This window comes from Myiozetetes cayanensis, unplaced genomic scaffold, assembly GCF_022539395.1.
Source record: "Myiozetetes cayanensis isolate MyiCay16 unplaced genomic scaffold, myiCay2020 scf22, whole genome shotgun sequence".
Taxonomy (NCBI): domain Eukaryota; kingdom Metazoa; phylum Chordata; class Aves; order Passeriformes; family Tyrannidae; genus Myiozetetes; species Myiozetetes cayanensis.
Window position 1 is genome coordinate 4,158,437 of NW_026087434.1, and position 19,190 is coordinate 4,177,626.

At 46.4% G+C, this 19,190-nt stretch overlaps 2 protein-coding genes and 1 long non-coding RNA gene across 4 annotated transcripts; 2 read left to right on the top strand and 1 right to left on the bottom strand.

Moving 5' to 3' along the window:
• Positions 1 to 22: 22 nt before the first annotated feature.
• COIL (coilin) lies at positions 23 to 5,523 on the top strand. 2 transcript variants are annotated; one of them, XM_050319118.1, is made up of 7 exons: positions 23 to 275; positions 1,519 to 2,695; positions 3,042 to 3,128; positions 3,467 to 3,514; positions 4,143 to 4,218; positions 4,740 to 4,828; positions 5,321 to 5,523. In XM_050319118.1, exons 1-7 carry the CDS (start codon positions 25 to 27, stop codon positions 5,408 to 5,410), a joined length of 1,818 nt encoding a protein of 605 aa, XP_050175075.1. In that variant the 5' UTR covers positions 23 to 24; the 3' UTR covers positions 5,411 to 5,523. The 2 variants fall into 2 exon arrangements, with proteins under 2 accessions (XP_050175075.1, XP_050175074.1); XM_050319117.1 differs by lacking the exons at positions 4,740 to 4,828; positions 5,321 to 5,523 and having other exon boundaries at positions 4,143 to 4,691.
• On the bottom strand, positions 5,299 to 8,598 carry LOC126641939 (uncharacterized). Its single transcript, XR_007629316.1, has 3 exons — positions 8,074 to 8,598; positions 6,988 to 7,096; positions 5,299 to 5,411 (listed from the first exon to the last, which is right to left on the bottom strand). It is a non-coding gene; the product is annotated as an uncharacterized LOC126641939 (long non-coding RNA).
• A 142-nt stretch (positions 8,599 to 8,740) lies between these two features.
• On the top strand, positions 8,741 to 17,916 carry TRIM25 (tripartite motif containing 25). Its single transcript, XM_050319081.1, has 9 exons — positions 8,741 to 9,407; positions 10,460 to 10,555; positions 10,957 to 11,190; positions 11,652 to 11,808; positions 12,433 to 12,510; positions 12,885 to 12,965; positions 13,635 to 13,661; positions 14,034 to 14,114; positions 14,545 to 17,916. Exons 1-9 carry the CDS (start codon positions 8,787 to 8,789, stop codon positions 15,063 to 15,065), a joined length of 1,896 nt encoding a protein of 631 aa, XP_050175038.1. The 5' UTR covers positions 8,741 to 8,786; the 3' UTR covers positions 15,066 to 17,916.
• The last annotated feature ends 1,274 nt before the right edge of the window (positions 17,917 to 19,190 follow it).

Here is a 19,190-nt window from a genome sequence, read left to right on the forward strand (position 1 = left end):
TCCTCACGGCCCTCCCCGGCCATGATGGCGGCTGCCGGCGGCGGCCCCGTGCGGCTGCGGCTGCAGTTCGACCACCCTCCGCCCGCCAGCCCGGGCTGCGCGCTGTGCTGGCTCCTGCTGGAGCCGGGCCAGGCGCGCCTCGTCACCGACCTGCTCAGCCTCATCCGCCACCGCTTCGGCTTCAGCCGCCGCGCCCGCCTCAGCCTCTTCCTGCAGGGGGCGCTGCTGCCGCCCGCCGAGAGCGCGCGCCTGGTGCGCGACAACGACTCGCTGCGGTACGGGCGGGAACGGGAACGGGACAGCGGGAATGGGATAGGGACAGCGGGAATGGGATGGCGAGAATGGGATAGGGACATCGGGAATGGGACAGCGGGAATGGGATGGCGAGAATGGGATAGGGACATCGGGAACGGGACAGCGGGAATGGGATAGGGACAGCGGGAATGGGATGGGGACAGCGGGAATGGGATGGCGAGAATGGGATAGGGACAGCGGGAACGGGACAGCGGGAATGGGATTGGGACAGCGGGAACGGGAACGGGACAGCGGGAATGGGACAGCGAGAATGGGATAGGGACAGCGGGAACGGGACAGCGGGAATGGGATAGGGACATCGGGAATGGGACAGCGGGAATGGGACAGCGGGAATGGGATAGGGACAGCTGGGACAGCGGGAATGGGATAGGGACAGCGGGAATGGGATAGGGACAGCGGGAATGGGACAGCGAGAATGGGATAGGGACATCGGGAATGGGACAGCGGGAATGGGATGGGGACAGCGGGAATGGGATGGGGACAGCTGGGACAGCGGGAACGGGATAGGGACAGCGGGAATGGGACAGCGAGAACGGGAATGGGACAGCGGGAACGGGACCAGGGAGTCAATCCCACATATAAACCTTATCCATGCCCATCACTATCCAAAGGGGGCTGTCAGAGGATGGACCAGGCTCTGCCCAGGGGTGCCCAGCAATGGGACAAGAGGAACAGGCAGGAACTGATGCCCAGGAAGGTCCACCTGGACATCAGGAAGAACTTCTTCCCTGTGCAGTGACCTGAGCACTGAACAGGCTGCCCAGGGAGGGTGTGGAGTCTCCTCACTGGAGATACTCCAGAGCCCTCTGGACACAGTCCTGTGCCACGTGCTTTGGGATGGCCCTCCTTGAACAGGGAAACTGGACCAGATGCCTTACTGTGGTCCCTTCCAGCCTAACTCATTCTGGGATTCTGAGTCCCCTCGTGGGGTTGGAACATGGCAAGACAGGGGTGGGGCCTCCTTGGGAAAGGGCTGGAGGGAGCCAAGGCGTTGGGAATGTCCCTGAGGATGGAAGGGGGGTGTTGCCTGTGCCCTGCCCCAGCACCTGCCTGTCACAGCCTGTGCTCATGGGGAAGGCTCCTGACTGTCCCATGCACAGGTGGAGCATCCCTGCTCCAGAATAACTTACTTGAGCTGCTGACATGTAGGAAGAGGTGCTTGTTTTGCTCAACAGTGATTTTTGTTTGGGTTTTTTTTGGCAGAGTAAAATTGGATGACATAGTTGCAGATGATTATGAAGAGACAGATGATGGCTTTACTTACACAACAAAAGAAGACAAAAAAAGGCACAGACACAAGCAGGATGAGGAAGAATTCTCTAGAAATGAAGACAGGCATAAAAGGAAGAAGAAAAAGGACAAGCATAATCTTGAGTATTCCTCTTGTAGGGAAGAGAGCTCTGTAGATATCTGGGACTCTCAAAAAAGGTACACAAAAAGAAAAAGAAAGGAAGAAGTTAGTGGAAAAAACAGACCAGCAGAAGGTAAGGAAGAGAGCTCTACTGCCCATTCTAAAAAGCTTAAAAAAAATGAGAGGGAGAAACAGGTGGCAACAAAAAAGAAGGATGAAAAGCAGACAAAGGCTGCTGCAGCAAAGATGGCTTTAGAATGGGGCAATGAGAACTTTTCTCTAAATTCTGGTAAAAATACTACCAAGAAGATCACAACACAGTCCAGCAAAAAGAGGGTGGAAACTTCAGATTCCTCCAGCACATCGTCTGACAGTGACAGCAGTGAGTTAAACATAAAGCAGAACAAATCTTCCCATAAACCCGTAGCGACGACACTTCCCAAAGACAAATCCCAGGCTGCTGCAAATTCTGGTGCAAAAACGAATAAAGTGACTGTAAAGTCTAACACTGAAAAGACTAAGACTGCAGTTAGTAAAAATGCTAAAAAACCCCAGTCCTCTAGTTCAGATTCTGACTCGAGTACAGAGGATGAGAAGGCGACACCAGCACAAGACAGCACTGCAAAGGAAGAGGCTCTGCCGACCAACACGGGGGCTGTAAAAGCCACTACCACGGCTCCCAAAGCAAAGAGCTCCTCTTCAGAGTCTGATAGTTCGGACTCAGACACACCTGTTACTAAAAAACCCGCGGCAGATGCTGGACTGAGTAATTCCACAGTAAGAAACTGTATCAAACAGTTGCCAACCAGTATTCAAGGACCCTTTGCCAGCCCAGGCCGTGGAAGGGGGCGTGGATCGGGAGAGGATTATTTCTGGAGAGGACCTAGGGGCCGTGGGTTTCGTGGGATGATGAGGGGCCAAGGCCATGGGAGAGGAGCAAACCCTGGCTTCTTCTACAATTACAGCAGTGAAGGCCAGAAGCAGAGGCAGTTAAATGAATCTGCAACAAATACTTCTGTTGTTGTCCAGGTGAGTGACTTGCATAGTCAGAGGTCACCTTTCTGTTGCAGCTTTAACTATACAAGAAGTCTATAGGATGAGAGTAATTCATGAAAGCAGAAATAGCATAATGGGATAAAGGCTGATCTTAACTTAGTAAACCTGTTATTTATCATATCTCCATTTGTCATGCCTGAGGAAGTGTTTGTATTTAAGTGATTGTGCTACACATCTCAAAACAAAGCATGCAGATGTGTGCCTTACCCTTCTCAGAGCTTCTCACAATGCCTACAGCATAAACATTATCTTCTGGTTTTATTAATTCAGTAATTATTAGTCCAGTAATTAAGTCAATGGGTTACTGTTTTTTCCACAGAATCCCGTGGAGGTTCCCAAGAGAGACTATAGTGTGTTACCCCTTCTAGCTGCTCCACCCCAAGTGGGAGAAAAGATTGCCTTTAAGGTAAAGAACTCTGAAAATGCTGAATGGCTAAAATTGCTTGATTTGGGCCACTCTAAGCTTCTGACCTAATAGTTTCTCTAAAAAATTCTCTCGCTGTAAAGTCTGACTTGGATTCTTACAAAGGTTTGGAGCCTGTGCATAAGTTAAATGCATTTCTTTAGATATTTGTGTAACACAAAGAAATGTTGTGTCTGCTGTCATTCCAGTGAGAATTTCCACGTACATGTTGTTATTTCTCTAGATACCTTTTCTACAATATTATTGCAAATCTTACCTTATAAATAATTAACACTTCACGGCAAAAACTTATGATTTGTTATTTGTATTTCTTTCAACAGCGCTTGGAACTAACTGAAAATTACAGTCCTGAAGTTTCAGACTATAAGGTACTGATTTTCTTTCCTCCCTTAATTCACTCAGAGAACCATTATAGGTGAGGTATGACTTAAATATTTTGAGGTTGTGCAGTGTTTTTCTTTGCATCCAGTGGGCTCCAGAGGCCATTCCTGGTGCAGCAGTAAAAGTGAAAACTCCAGAAGCCAAAACTAATTGAAAATTTGAAAGGTGTAGAAGTTACTGGGAAGAAAAAAAAGAAACACCAACCCAACTGCAGGCATTATTAATGATCATTGACATTGTGGAGATGACAAAAAAATGCAGACCTTCAAGTAGAAAAATATAGCTGTCTTTGAGTCTGCTGTGGTTTGAAGTCAAGGCAAGTTCTTAAAACTGGTGCAAGTAAAATTTTCTAGCTACTTGAGATAACTTGGTTTCTGGGGAAGTACTGAGTTAAACTAGAAAGTCAGTGACAGTCAGTAAACTTTGGTTTATTGGTGCCAGTAGCCACAGATTGCTGAGCTTTAATTCTCTACAGATTTTATACACAGAGATAGGAAAAACTGATAGCCAAATTTCCTCTAGCAGTGATCAAGTAGCACAGTGGTTGTAGATATGGAGTAGTTATCCAGTGCTGAAGTGTATCTTACCTGATTCTTTTCTTGTTGCTTTATGAAGGAGGCCAAAATAATCAGTTGGAATGCTGATAAAAAACAGATCGAGCTTGAGATCCTTTCGGCACCAGCAGGACCAAGTACGTACCCTGGGACACCAAAGTCTTCTTGTCCTGTGCATCACTTGGGAAACAGTCCAAGGCACAGCTTATGTTTCAGAAGTATTCCCAGTTTCCTTGGGTTCATTCTCAACACACCCCTTCCCTCCTCATTCCCTCCCCAGAGAGTCTATTTAAATGGAAAAGCTCCAACCCTTGCCAGTTGAACTGAAGATGCTCATGGGCATTTACAAAAGTGAATTTCTTCAGTCAGTGTGAGTGCTCAGTAACTCACCTCTACTGAGTCCTGCAGTTGCCATTGAAGCCAGAATTTTTCTTAAACTTAAGCAACACATTATTACCTTTTCCATCCATGTAGCCATACGAGTCACCTTAATTTTGATGTGCAGTCTTCAGCTCTACCTCAGATTTTTTTTGTTCCAATTACAAGCCCAGACACACAACTGAAAAACAAAACAAAACAAAACTGGGGTTTGAGGTAAACATTTAAACTTTTGTTGTTGTTGTTTGTTGTCAGTTGAGTGGTTTTGTTTGTTTTTAAGCTGCTAAGGAGCCGGGGAAATTCGACCTGGTTTACCAGTCTGCAGATGGAGCAGAGCTGATCGAGTACGCTGTCCCTCAGGACACCAAGGTACGTGGGTCCTGCTTTGAATCCAGTTTTGCATAGCTGACACCTGCCCTGCTTTTTGGCTCTGTTCATCTCAGGGAGATTCCCTTTATAATAATGGGATTTATCTGATTAAAATAAATTGAAGCAAACATAAATGTTCCTTTCGAGCAAGAATGTGCATGACCTCAAGGTAAGAATCACTTCTTGCGTATTACTCAATTAACTGGGGTCAAAGGCAGTTATCAAACTGTAACTTTTTGTTTTGGCTAATAAAATAACCAACATCATGTCTCACAGAGTATCCATTCTTTCAGCCTTATTGATTTCGTGCACTGTTGTTCTTACCTGCATCTTCCCTTACCCAGGATGTCAGGCAGGTTGAGGTTCATCAAGAGGATCAATGAATCACAGGAATGAGTCTTTGTTCAGGTCTAGACAAAGAGTAATGACAGAGAAACTGCATCTGTTGGTGTAGCTGGTACCTGCTAAGTGTTGTCTGTGCTTTGTTTTCAGATAACTGAAAGCTGGGATGCCCTGATAGAGCCAAGACTGATTGTTGAGCCTCCAGTCAATGGATCCAACGTTGAAAATGGAACCATCTAAACTGTGAAAAAATGTACATAATTGTACAGACTTGTTTTGTGAAATGCTGCCTTCTGGTTCTGAGGATGGCAGGTGCACTGGTGGATATTATTAATAAATTGCTTTAAAAAGAAGTATGCCAAAAGAAAAACACTTTTTTTTTTCCTTAGGGTGTGTTTTTATGCCATACAGGAAGACTTTGTTTAGTCTGACACAGGTCTGTTGGGGTTTTTTTTCTTAATATTTATATCCTGCAGAACTGGAATGGTTTGATCAAAAGATAAAATACAACCTTGTACTGTCAGTAACTTATTTAAATGTCTGGGTTTGGCTGGAACCATATAACTGTCATACAGAGGTCATTTTTATTTAGAAATTACATATTGTTGATATGCACACCTCCTCGTCTGCTGCTGCTGAGCATCATACAAATGTCATGAGTTTGCATTTACTTACAGAGTTCATCTGAATGTGTCCAGAAATCCACGTGGATTTCAAGCTTCTGTAATTTTGAGGACTATAAATAGTAGTGGTAACTCAACTTTGCTTAGAACCAGTGGAAAATAACACGAATCCCCAGCCAAATTGCGCCCCATTGTGTTAATCTGTGTAGGCTCTGAAATCCCCTTTTTGTTTGTTTGTTTTAGACCAAACCCTTTTGCTCTGTAAGAGCTGAGCTTCTTTCCTTTCCAGCAGCACAGTGGGTCACCAGGTGCTGCCAATGTGCTGCACTGACAGCTCTGATAATTATTAACATGGAGGGGACACCTTGTACCTCTGGAGACCTGGCAAGTCTTATAGTTCCAGATAATCCCTGTCCTGGGTAGTTGACTCTTACAGAGAAGACATGGAAAAACCCCAAAAACTCTAGATACAAACACCCAAAAAACTGTATGTGGTGGTTTAGCTAATATGTACTCTGACCAGTGCATGATTACATTAAAATACTGCACATCTTTGCATTAGCCCTATTAAAATGTCTTGCTTGTGAAGGAATCATTTTTATACAAGTAAAACTGATTTGTGTATTGTGGTTCTCTTTAGTTGCCATTATTTCATGCCAGAATTTGGGTTTTTTTAGAGAAATGGACAGTTAGATTCACGTGGGGCTGTTCCTGCAAACTGGACAAGATGCCAGACACCAGCACAGTGATGCTGAGACAGTGGGGATTAATGGAAAGATTGTTTTTCTAAGGGAAATTGTTTATTTTTAATTCTTAAGAAATTGTAAAAGCTAAATGCAAGTATTTCACAGCACTGTTAGAGCAGGACTCGCCGCTTGTTCCACTGCCTACAGTGTATTTTGGCCATGGTTAGATTTAGTTCAGGACCACAGGAAGTTCTCAAGTAATTTCACGGAAGCAAAGAAAGTAGTAACTTCATTAGCTATGCCAATAGTAACAGTAATTTTTAATGTTAAAACGTTATTGTCTTTTAGACAAAAGGAGTGATTTGGCTTCCTCAAAACCAGAATTTCAAGCCCTCTTTGACAATGGGGAACTTAAATTGCTCATCTGAGCTCTAAACATCCTGTGCCCTGCTCCAGAAGCAAAAGCTGCAGTTGCCAGGGCATATATTTACCCTCGTTATTTACATACCTTTGTATCAGTAGGTACCAGATGAGTGATGCAGAAAATATCAGTGAAGGTACTGAGCCTCTGAAAGATGACAATGGCTTGGTCCAGATAAGCCCAAGGAGTTAATTTACTGTAGAAAAATTAAAAATGTAAACATAAAGAGCTGCTCCTTGTTCCAGTCACCAGTACCACGTGCACAGCACAGCTCTCTAAGAATGTTCCTTTGCAGTCCCTGTCAGCCACCACCTCTCAGGTGCCCCCAGGTGTTTGCATTTCCTCTGACAGCAGTTACAAAGTCCTGATCAGCCCAGCCCAACCGGGCTGTAAATGCATGGCACTGTGCCCATCTCCTCAAAACTCCTCCACCCTCCAGCATTTGAGAGGCTTCATCCCTGAACTTTTGCTCCTGTCACAGCCTTGCAGCTCCAGATGTCTCCTCTTGTCCTTTCTGCACCTGCATCTGTTACCAAGCAGTGACTCAGAGCCCTGGGCAGCTTATCCCGCAGGAGTATTGCAAGACTGGAGTGATTAACTGATGTAGGCAGAAGTCCACATTAATCTCTATAATGTAGGTTTGCAGTGACCATCCAGATTTAATTCAGTCTTACAAGAGAAATGGCTAGGAATTCATTTCAGCTGTAACAGATGGCCCACCACTGCCTCTTTTTGAGTGCTTTATACAATCCCTGAGCATTTTTGGAAGCCCCTAAGGACTAATGACTACACGATTGCCTGCTAATACTTTTTACTGACATTAAAAGGAACCTCAGCAGTTCTCCACACAAGATGTCCTTTGCCCACTGGACAAGAGGAGAAAGCAGCCAGCTCCTGCTGCTGCAGACCACCAGGCTCTGCTTAAATTACTGGGGGCCCACAGAATTTGTGCTCTGTTTCATCCATGCTGCCAGCGTGGGTGGAGAAGTACAGAAAGACCTGAGCAAGTCCCCGGGACACCAACAGACAGGGCAGAAGAAGGAGGAGTAAGAATTTGGAATCAGGTTAGTTAAAACAGTAGTGGCTCATGTTTCTATTCAGCACCAATGTTCCTTTTAGAAACAGCGATTATTCAAGAGACTGAGGAAAAGTAAACAAAATTCGAGGAAGTACCTTTTGTTGTGATGATTTCCACATTCTCAGCGCGCATAACCCGTGTGCTTTAAAAACGCTGGATTGACATCAGCTGTTAGAACCAGACGATGTTTAAGGTCCTTTCCAACCCAAACCGTTCTACGAGTCTATCTGATCTTCAACAGCCAGCTTACCCACAGCTCAGAGCAGCCGGGATTTGGGGTTCATCCCTTCCCTGAGCCCCACGCAGGAACTTGCGGGTTGTGCCGGACTGCGCTGGGGTGTCCCGAGCTCCCTTCGTGCGGGTCCCGGGCCGGGAGCCGGGCTGCGGGGAGCTATGGGGGCTGCAGCGGCTGCGGGGCCGGCAGCCAGGGTGGGCACCGCACCCGACATCACCTGCTGCGGTTTAGAAACCAAACCCGACGTCTCCGGGCGCGATGGGTGACGCTGCCCCGGAGCCCCTCGACCCGGTCCACCCGCGGCCTCGGTGCCTGGAGGGGTCTGCGTTCAGCCCAGGGGTCGCGGGCGGCCGGTCCCGGTGCTCCCGAGGCCCATCCCGGGGCAGAGCCCGCAGCACCTCGGGCTGCCCGGTCCGGCGGACGGGCGGGTGCTGGAGGGGGTGTCCCAGGGCTGCCGCCCCTCCCATCGGGCGGGGAAGAGGACACGCAATTTTCCGGAAAGCCCCGGCCCCAGTTTCGTTTTTCCAGCCCCAGTTTCGTTTCTGGCTGTTCGGAGCAGAGACGGACGCGGCGATGGCGACGCTGGAGCCGGAGCTGCGCCTGGCGGGGCTGGAGGAGGAACTGACCTGCTGCATCTGCCTCTGCCTCTTCAGCAGCCCCGTGACCGTTCCCTGCGGCCACAACTTCTGCGCCGCCTGCCTGGAGCTCACCTGGGCCGGGCTGTCGGAGGGGTTCAGCTGCCCGCAGTGCCGGACCACCTTCGCGGGCCGCCCGAAGCTGCACAAGAACACGGTGCTGTGCCGGGTGGTGGAGCAGCTCCAGGGCCGCGCTGGGAACGGGGATGAGGAGCAGGAGGAGCAGGAGGAGGAGGATGGGGGGGCGGCGGGGTGCGAGGCGGAGGAGCCCCCCGTGCTCTGCGACAGCTGCCGGGAGGCGCCGGCCGTGCAGACCTGCCTGACCTGCACCGCGTCCTTCTGCCACGAGCACCTGCGGCCGCACCGCGACAGCCCCGCCTTCCGCGACCACCAGCTCTGCCCGCCCCTGCGAGACCTCCAGTACCGCAAGTGCCCCTCGCACAACCGGCTCTTCGAGTTCTTCTGCAGCAATCACGGCACCTGCATCTGCTCCCTCTGCCTGCTCGGGCACAAGATGTGCAACACCAGCCCTTTGGAGCAGGCTAAAGCCAATGCCCAGGTGAGCAGCTGCTGGGGGGTGGCTGGTGCCCTCCGGGGCTGGAACACCCTCCTAGGGACACCCTGGAGCCTCCCTTCTGTCTGGTCTTGGCAGACTGTTATCTCCCTCCCAGGCACATCATCAGATTGATTCCTTGGGTTTTCCTCCTCTCTGCAAGGAGTCATTCCTTGCATTTTTCTCCTCTTTCCAAGATGTTGCTCAAGGGCCAGGATTCTGGGAAGGCGCTGTCATGAGGTTGATTGCCAGCTCCCGGACTGGACTGGGCTGGGCTGGGCTGACCAGTGAGGTCTCCCACACTCCCAGTGTCATCCAGAACTCCAAGCCTCCTCTGCTGCCAGGGCTCACTGCGTGGCCTTCTCAGAGGCTGACCTGAGGGGCTGTGGACAGACATTGCCCTGTGTATGTTTTTAAGACTCAGAAGATTATAGAAGTAGCCTAGGGAGATCACCAGCACATAGATAAAAGCCAGAAATGAGGTTCACAGAGTGGAAGCCTGGCCTTCATATCTTACCGTGCAGCTGAAAATTGGAGGGTAGTTGAGTAAAGCATGCTTGAAAAGTTTAGGTGGCCAAACTCCCGTCTGTTTGGTGAGTGTGTGTACAGCTTACCTGCAGAACTCATCCCTGACTGAGCTTAGCAGCATCTTGAGCCAAAGGAACAGGTAACTCACATCTGAGTGATAAAATTCTCAAAATGAGAGGGGTGAGCAGTAGCCTTAACTTTGTGCCCAAAGTCCAGCCTGAGAGCTAACATTTATTCTTAGCATGAGAACTGCTGAAAGCACTCGGTGCTTATCGAGAGACTGAGTCAGCAGCGTGCATCTGCTTCTGGGAGAGGTGGAGCTGCAGGGAGGGCGTGGGTGCCACAAGGCACACGTATGCAGGTCAGCACTTTTCCATCTTGTAAGGTTTAAAGAGAGAGAGGTTTTAAACCGATAGTACCAAATGCTTACAAGGTTTTTTAAAACTTTCTGTGAACGTGATTCTTATTCCAGTGAGTGTGACCCAATGCAAATGCTCCTCTGAAATAATTTCTGATCTCTCCTGTTGCAGGTGATGCTGAAGAAGAAACTCATGGAGCTGAATAATCAGTGTGAAAGAGCTGCTCGGGCAATGACCACCGTGAAAACCAACCAAAGCCAATCTGCTGTGAGTGGGTGACTATTCAAAGTGCTGTTGGGTTGCTTGGCACACGCTGGCCACTGTGTGGTGTTGGTGATTGTGCCCTCGTGACAAGGGCTGTAGTACTGAGACTGAGTTGGCAGGAGAAGATGTTGTTAGGAAGGAACAGAAAAGGGGCATTTTGGCAGGGCCAGGCAGCTCTGTGGGATATGGGAGTAAACCGGGCACTATGTGTTAAAACCCCCACTCCTTGTGAGCGAAGCAGTTTTCTTTACAAACAACATAGAAATACTCAGCTCTTCTATTTCCTGTTTCAAGTAAGAGAAGCCTAAATGTTCCTCAAAGGTTTTTGTGCAGTAGCAGTAAGAGTATTTTGTTCACAAACTGTTCTTTTGAAGCCAGTGTCTGTCTGCTCTTATCTGCTCCAGGAGACAGCTTCCAGAAAGAAGGATTTGATCAGAAGTGAGTTTTCAGAAATTAGAGCTATAATTGAAGAAAAAGAAAATGAAGTCTTGAAAGCAATTGCAGATGAAGAAAAGAGAGTTTGGAACAAGTTTGATTATATTTGTGGTGTTCTGGGAAACAAGAAGAATGAAATTCAGTCTCTCAGAGATCAGGTTGAGATGGCACTGACTGAAAGCGATGACGTTCTGTTTATGAAGGTATTGTGTCCTTTAAGTGTGAATCCAACTCTTTGTGTTTCTAGAATGCAGAGTCACAGAATCCTGCTGCGGTCATCCTGCTCTCCAGACACTTTCAGTCAAATGGTATTGCAGTTGTGTGCAAGAACCTGCTGTGAAAGGATGTACCAATGAGTACACAAATAGCAATGAAAGAACACTGAAATGGTGTCTGAAGCTCCCCCAGTTCAGCCATTACCTCTGCCACAAGCAGAGGGGCCAGTGGGCGAGAGAAGTCATCTCCATGAGGTGCTGCAGTTCTGTCCAGATCCTTCTCATTGTTTCAGATATCAGTTGGAATTAAAGCATGTGGGCTGCTGCTGAAATTTTGCCATGGGGTTGTGTCCAACTGTAGCCCTTGTGGCATTTAGAGTAACTTGGTTATATTTTAACATATGTGCTATGCAAAGGGGTCTGCCCAAGTCTTCCGTTTGTCATTTCAGAGAGCAGTAGCACTGCAACGAACATCACCAAAAGAGGCTTTCGTTCCTACAGTTGAAATGGACCAAAATGTGATGAATTCCACTTATAAGTTTGCCCTTAATCTCAAAGAAGCACTAAAACTTACAGAGGCTCAGTATAAGGAGAGAAAAGCAGAAGGTACTGTATCACTGAGAATACTGGCATTTTCTGCTTTGGCTGTGAGCTCAAATGAGGGATCTTCCCTCTCCAAATATAATTTTTTAAAAAAGTGCAACAAGTACAGTTGGTTAATATAAATTGTGTCTTCCAACCTCTGCAGTCCTCCATTTCCACACAAAACCACCACAGTCTGGGCTAAATTAGGAGACAAAGCGTGCCAGTGTCTCTTCTCTGTTATCTGTAATCGGATAAGTTGATGAGTATCATGATCCTACACCCTTCTGGCACAGCTCAGCCTTTCTTCCTTAGAGTAATTTATGGTGTCATTGTGTAGCAGGCTTGGACATGTTTAGGACATGGATTTGAGGGGAGCCGTGAAACTCTTTAGAGTGATAGGACTTGGGTTACCCAACTGTCAAAGTGCTGATTGTGTAAGACCTGCTTACTGGGTTAAGCAAAGCTACCTTTTGGACTGGGTCACGGGGGTGCACTTTCCATCTCTGCTGAGTGTCCCTTCAGTTCTATTCACAGAACTGATAAATAAGACTGAAAAACGTCCTCACTAATGCCTTTCTTTGTAATTACTGTGCATTTCTCTGTGACTGGCAATACCAACCATAATGTAAAATATTGCCATTGCAGCCAAACCTGGAAAACCTGTGGGCCCTCCGGTGGCTCCTACAAACAAAACCTCTGCTGGAAAAAAGCCTCATGGAGCACGTAAGTACTAAAGAAATCATCCTCTCCTAACTATGGTTTTACAAATAAATAGGAGTTCAAGGACTTACCCCAGAGCTGTTTGCTGTAGTGGTGATGCAGTGATTGTCTGTATGAGCACCTGGGCACGGGAGAGGGAGGGTGCTTTGGGATATTTAGTGATGGATGCCTTGTGAGCTGGAAAGCAGTGAACTGCAGAGGTACAGTGGTGCATCAGCCTGTAGTGTTGTCAGTGTGGGCTGTAAAGCAAAGCAGAGCTTCCCCACCCTCTGGTTCTTTCAGGGTTTTTTAGTTTGTACCAAACACCTGTTGGCTTGTTTGATGGATTTGTACATAGTGAATTCTGCTTATGGGCTGTTCCCCTTCTGCTGTTTTAGGTGCTCCCTCACAAGAGCGTTTCCACAAAGAGAAAAGCCTTTCCCACGCTCCAGCCACTCCACAGGTGGAGGCAGATACCAGTAAGTGGTGATTAAAGGAACTCAAACATTTTGCTGGCCACATCTCACCTGCAGTGTAGGGCTGGGGTGATGGAGAAGAGTCTTTGTGGCAGGTTACACTGGGGCCCTTCAGTGCTGTTTTGTCCAGATACCACCATTAATGGGCACCATAGTCTGTTTGGAAGATCTTCCATATTTCTTTGGAAATAAATCCAAGTGATAAGAAACTGCTTCTATTACTCCCACAGAGCTCTTGACAAAAGGTCCTTTCCATCCACAAGTCCTGGGTGTGGAGCACTCAGTGGGGTCTGTTGGGGAAGATGGAGTTTAATTGACTTGTAGCTCCTGTTGCTTCACTGAAGTTGTGTTGTAAAAACAAAAAGGATTAGTCTGTGCCTCGTGGGAACAGGTGTGTTGCCACTTGCCTGAAAATGCAGCATCCTGGAGGAGAGAAATATTCCAGGGTCATATTTCCTGTGGCTCTGGAAATAGGAAGCAAATAGCAGGTCGTGTTTCCTGTGCAGCTTTTCGGTGTGGGTGTATTTGGCTTCAGCATGCTGGACTGTCGGCTCCATCTACTGCTGCAGCTTCAAAGAGCCATGACAATGGTGTTACAGCTGACACAGTCTTATCAGTGGCTTGTCATTCCCAGTAGAACTCACAGTCTGCTTTTTCTTTCTCCCCTTCCAGAGGAGAAAAAGAAACCTGCTAAAGCTGGTAAGTCCAAACTTTCAGCATGCTTATTCTGATTTTCATTGACGGCTCTTAAAATGATAAGCAGATGGTCACTGGTGTTGGTAAATTGAGTGCTGGTGAATAGTGTTGGTGTAATGATCACCTTTTGCTCTGAGAAGGCTCCTACCAGTCAACAGGAGAGTGATCAAACACTGATAGAGGTTGTCCAGAGACAGTGGGGTTTTCAAAACTTGACAAGATGGGGAATAACCTGAGCTAATATTGAAGTTAACTTGGCATGGAGCAGGAGGCTAATCCAGATGAGCTCCAGCCTGAGTGTGTCTGTGATGGTGTGTTAAACATGCAGGGTTTCTTTCCCAACTGGCCAAACTCTCTTTTCTTCTGTCCACACAGCAACAAAACCTGCAGCTAATCCTGCAGCTAAAGAACTTATTGACAGCTTTCTGAAGAAATCCAGAGTGGAGCTTCTGCAGTGTAAGACACTCAATATTACACTACTTAAAGATGAACTTTCTGCTTTTATTGCTCTGGTGTTACGTGTCCTCTGTAGTTACCTGACAGAAATACTTCTGAGGGGGTTTTGTTAGCTTGATAGGCCATCAGCTGGCTGTTACAAATGAAGGAAATCTTTGGAGGAAAAGGGGGCAGGAGTCTTCTAAATAGTTCTTTTGCCAGATGAATCAAATTTGTCTCCAGTATTTGTGTATTTTTATGAAGATAAATGAAGTTTTCTAAGTAATGGCTTTGGTTTCCTCCAGAATGATGGCATTAGGGTAGCACTGAGGAGGAGAGCAGAGCTAGGAGATAAATGTGCGTGGGAACAAGTGCTTGGGTGGGACTGGATAAATAAATAAATAAAAGTGCTTTGCTCTTCGGTACCTTCACACGATTCGTGTCATTGCAGATGGTGCTAAAATCACCCTGGATTACAACACAGCTCATAACAACGTGATGCTGTCTGACAACTACACCAGGATATCTGTCTCAGACACCCCTGTGGGTCACAAGGACCACCCTCAGCGCTTCACCGAGTTTCGCCAGGTGCTGGGGTTCCAGTGCTTCAAGAGAGGGATCCACTACTGGGAGGTGGAGCTGCAGCAGAACAGCTTCTGCGGCATCGGGGTCTGCTACGGCAGCATGGCCCGGCACGGCCCCGAGAGCCGCCTGGGCAGGAACGGCAGCTCCTGGTGCATCGAGTGGCTCAACAACAAAATATCGTCCTGGCACGATGATGTTGAGAAGTGCCTACCCAACACAAAGGCCACCAGGATTGGTGTGCTGCTCCACTGCGACGGGGGCTTTGTCATCTTCATGGCGGTAGGGGAGAAGCACAACTTGATCTATAAATTCAAAGCCCAGTTCACCGAGGCCTTGTACCCTGCCTTCTGGCTGTTCTCCAATGGCAGTGTGCTCTCCCTCTGTTAAATGAAAGAGTTAAGGTCTTGTATCTTAGCTTAGTTCCCCTAGGTAGTTATATGCAGGTAATCAAACCCAAAGTCTCAAAGATTGATTGTTTGAGGCAAAAATTATTAGCTCTTTCAAGCAGTTTGGGAAATCTGCCCATTCTTTGGTATGAAGCCTTTAGGTAGTGATTTAACAAAATGCTGTTGATAGTTAAAACTACAATGAAAGATTTTGCAAAGGCTTTGATTGCCCTAAAATCAAAGTCATGGTATGAACCATTGTTAAGTGTCTTCGGTAACTGCTGTGGATTCTGTGCTTGGCTGTAAAGGAGCCCCAGGATTAATGTGTTCCACAGGTAACCATAACCCCTTTGAGAAAGAAACAGGAAGAACTCCTTGACAAATTCAGGTTCCAGGATTTGAGGGGGCTCTCAGTGTTGCCCTTTTGTCTATACACAGACATGTTCATCATGAGATGCTGCAGAAAGAGCTACTGAAATCAGTAAGTCCAGGTCTTATGGTACTAAGTTGTAAAAGCTAATATGACAGATCTCATCAGAATGGAAATGCAGAGACTTCTAGAGTTGATGGGAAAGAAATGGTGTTAAAAGCACCAGAGAATAAATGACATTGACTCTGGGAATACACCAGAGAGTCTTCAGGAAGACATCCTGCAGAGCAGTGATGTGTGTCCTGTGATGACACAGTTTGTGGGATGAAGTATTCTGTCTCATCTAATGACGCAGAATATGCTTCACATTTTCACACTGAAGGCTCTTTAGTGTTGGGGGGCATTTTTGGCTTGCATATGGAGCATAAATGTGCTGTTTGCTTACAGCAGGATCTTCTGTCATAAAGCTTTTCCTCTGTGAGGTGGGATATTCTCTGCTGGTGTATCTTTAGTTGTTCAGGTGGTAGAAACTGAATTTCTTGCATGTATTTGGGACTCTGATTTGAGGAGTCTCAAGACATGTGCACAGTACCTAGAAAATGCTGTTTCTTCTCTGCATGAAGCCTGTGGGCAGACAGGTGAGTTCTTTGAAACGTGCAGGGAATTAGCACAAAGGGGAACATACATCCATTCCTACTGGGGTGGATTTTTAATTCTCCTGGCGTTCTTTGCTTTGGGTTGCGGTGTGTCTTCAGAAGTTCTGTGTGCAGAGGAATCTGTACCTCCTACTTACAACTTTAAAACAATCTGTAGGCAATCAAGGTATTTGGATCTCATAGTTATTGGGTCTGTATCTTGTTGATGCCTCTGGACTTACTGTGGTAGCTCCTACTTCTTGTAGCCCATGGAGAACAGGGAAGCTCACAGGAGAGACCTCCTGGACTTTTGATTTACAAAACTCCCTTTATGGGCCTTGGTGAAATAGAACACAAAGCCATTGCTGGCAGTTTGGCAGGGAATTGTTAGAAGGCTTAAAAGAACCTCTGTGATACATTCCACATTAGCCAAAGTGCTTTGGAGAGAGACTTTCAGGGCTTAGTTGTCTCTATTTTCACTTGGTTTGTAAACTCTTGGTGCTTTGTCAAGGAGAGCATAAGTTTGATTTCTTCCATTTCTTTGACCAAGATAGGATATGGAATGGATGGTGGATCTAAAAGAGCCACAGCTGTCTCTGGAGCAGTTGTACCATCTCAAGGGTCTCCACTCTCCAAAGCACAGTCAGCCCTGAAACTACCAACCTAAGCAGAGCTCTTTAAAAGGTGTGGAGGGAGGATATGTCCTGCTGGGAGCCAACAATGAATGACAGACTGGGTTTTCTGCCCTTCCAGTTTGTCAGCATTGAGGGACAAGAGCAGTTTCCTCTGAGAAATCCTTTATCTGCTTGGCAGTGCCACAGGGCTGCAGATCCACTTGTAGGTGCTGAAGGATACTCTGTCCCCTTGGGACAAAATCCCCAGTGTCTCTGTTGCCTCTTGACTTACAGGGGTGTCAGTACTGACCTCTAAGTCTTTGGGCTTCTGTAGCCACAGTCTGGAGTGACACCCAAAGTCAGGAGCAGCTTTTATTCTGGACAAGGTGGGAATTCTTGAAATGTGACATTGGTGAATGACTGACAGTACGGAAGACATAAAGTGTCCTGGATCACCAGGCAGTGAAACAAGCCTGCCACTGTACTCCTGATCCTAGTTTTTGCTTTCTTTAGTGCTGTGAATGACTAGAAATCATAAAAGGAGATTCTGTTCTTTTGGAATGAAATCAGAAACATGTAACTGAATCGCTGGGTTTCTGAAAACTCTTGTTTTGGTTAGCTTCAGATATCTTGGATATATTGAAACATTAGGGTGGTATAATATTTAGAAAAATATTAGCTACAGCATAATAAGTGATGATTCAAAAACCTTTTCAACATAACTGAAGTGGTTTTACTTAGGCAATAACTGTCAAAGCTGTACTGATTTTAAACAAAACATATGTAGAAGCATATATTTTAATTGTACTTCTCTTGATAAAACTACAAAGAACTCAACTTACCCAGTATAGATATAGAACTAACTCTGGTGTTAATAACACCCTGAGGATATGGATTGATTGGCATTTTAATGTGCAAGTGAGAGGAAATCAAGAAACAGTTGCTCACTGGAAATAAACTAATCTGTTTAAATTTAATCTTCAATGAAACACATCAGTAAAACATTGTATTTAGAAAAAGAAATGCTTATGTAGCTATCTGTTGATTGCAGTGATGTATCAGCTAGGTACTTCAGAATGTGCATGGTGTTCATTCCATGTAGTTGTGTCAGCCAGGTGTCCTCATCAGGGCCATCAACATGGATTTTATGTCATCTGTGCCTGTAACTGCTGCAAGAGCTGACTGGTGAATTGTGATAGTTTGAATTCAATAAATACTCACAGTAACCCCCAACTCTCAGTGTTTTGTTCTGTGCTCAGAGGTGAAGCAAAGCAGTGAGGGAGGCAGAAGGGAAGACACAGCAGAGTACAAATAACAGGCCTTTTACTGCATAATTCCCTGAGTTATACAAGAAGTGGGGAAGAGAGGAAAGGAGACCTGCAGAAACTGTGCTCTGGGCTGTCTAATGCTGTCCTAGATACCTTTCCCCTGACCTCCACACCCATTACCAGCTGAGGACAAGGGGAACATCCTGACCACTGAACAAAACCGGAACATTTCAAGTAAACAAAAACGTGGTCAGCAGCTGGGGGAAAATGAACAACTGAGGACTCAGTGTGGGATTGCTTAAGAAAACCTCAGGTGATGTCAAGCATCTGCCAGCTTAAGGTACCCCCAGAAGCAGCAATGGGTGATGATTCCTAATGTTACCCAGTGAAATCAAACTAAAGGGAGTGTGGTTTGCAGGCTGCTGCCTCCCCACATGGCCAGTGGAAAACAGCTCAACAGGGAGCTGTTCTGGTGGCTCAATGTGTTTAAAAATCAGCCCAAACAAAGGCATCCATGAAACAAGTTCAGCATTTCCTTTTCCACTTAAAGTTCTCCAAGTCAGCTGGCCTGATGAAGGTTTTGGAGAAGAAACTCTCTGAAGAGTTCTCAGAGACTCAAACAGTACTGCTTGATCAGGATAACACAAAACAATAAACCAGCAAAACCTAGGGGAGGAAAAATCCCCATTATCACTAACCATGATGGCTCTGGGATTAGGAGGTCAATCAGGTGTGTCAGAGCTTGGGTTCAGTTTCCAAAGCCAACCATATAGATATTTTAAGCCCATAGAAACTTGACTGTAACTACAGCCTGGGTCTTGGGCAAGTACCAAGATCCCCAGGAAGTCAGCAGGGTCATTGCTCATACAGTTTGTTTTCTTCCTTGCTAATGACATTTCCTTTGGATTTAGCTTTGTGATCACTTTTTCACAGCAGAAGAAACAACTGGCTTGGACTCCAAATTGTACTCTCAGGGAACACATGTGAATGTTGTTATCAGGATGCCCCCTATTTTAAAAAAACTGTATTTCTATACCCAGTTCTCTGACTGCCTCCCATTTCTTCCCCCCTTCCCCATTCCCTCCCAATTAAGTGGCTGCTACTTCTCAAATAATCAATATGTCAGTTAAAAACGTGTCACGGTGTGGCCATTGTGCGACTCCCATTCAAAGTTCTTGTCATTTAGACTTTCATTGGCAGCTATTTTGTCCCATTAAAAAGTTCAAGACAGCAATTTGT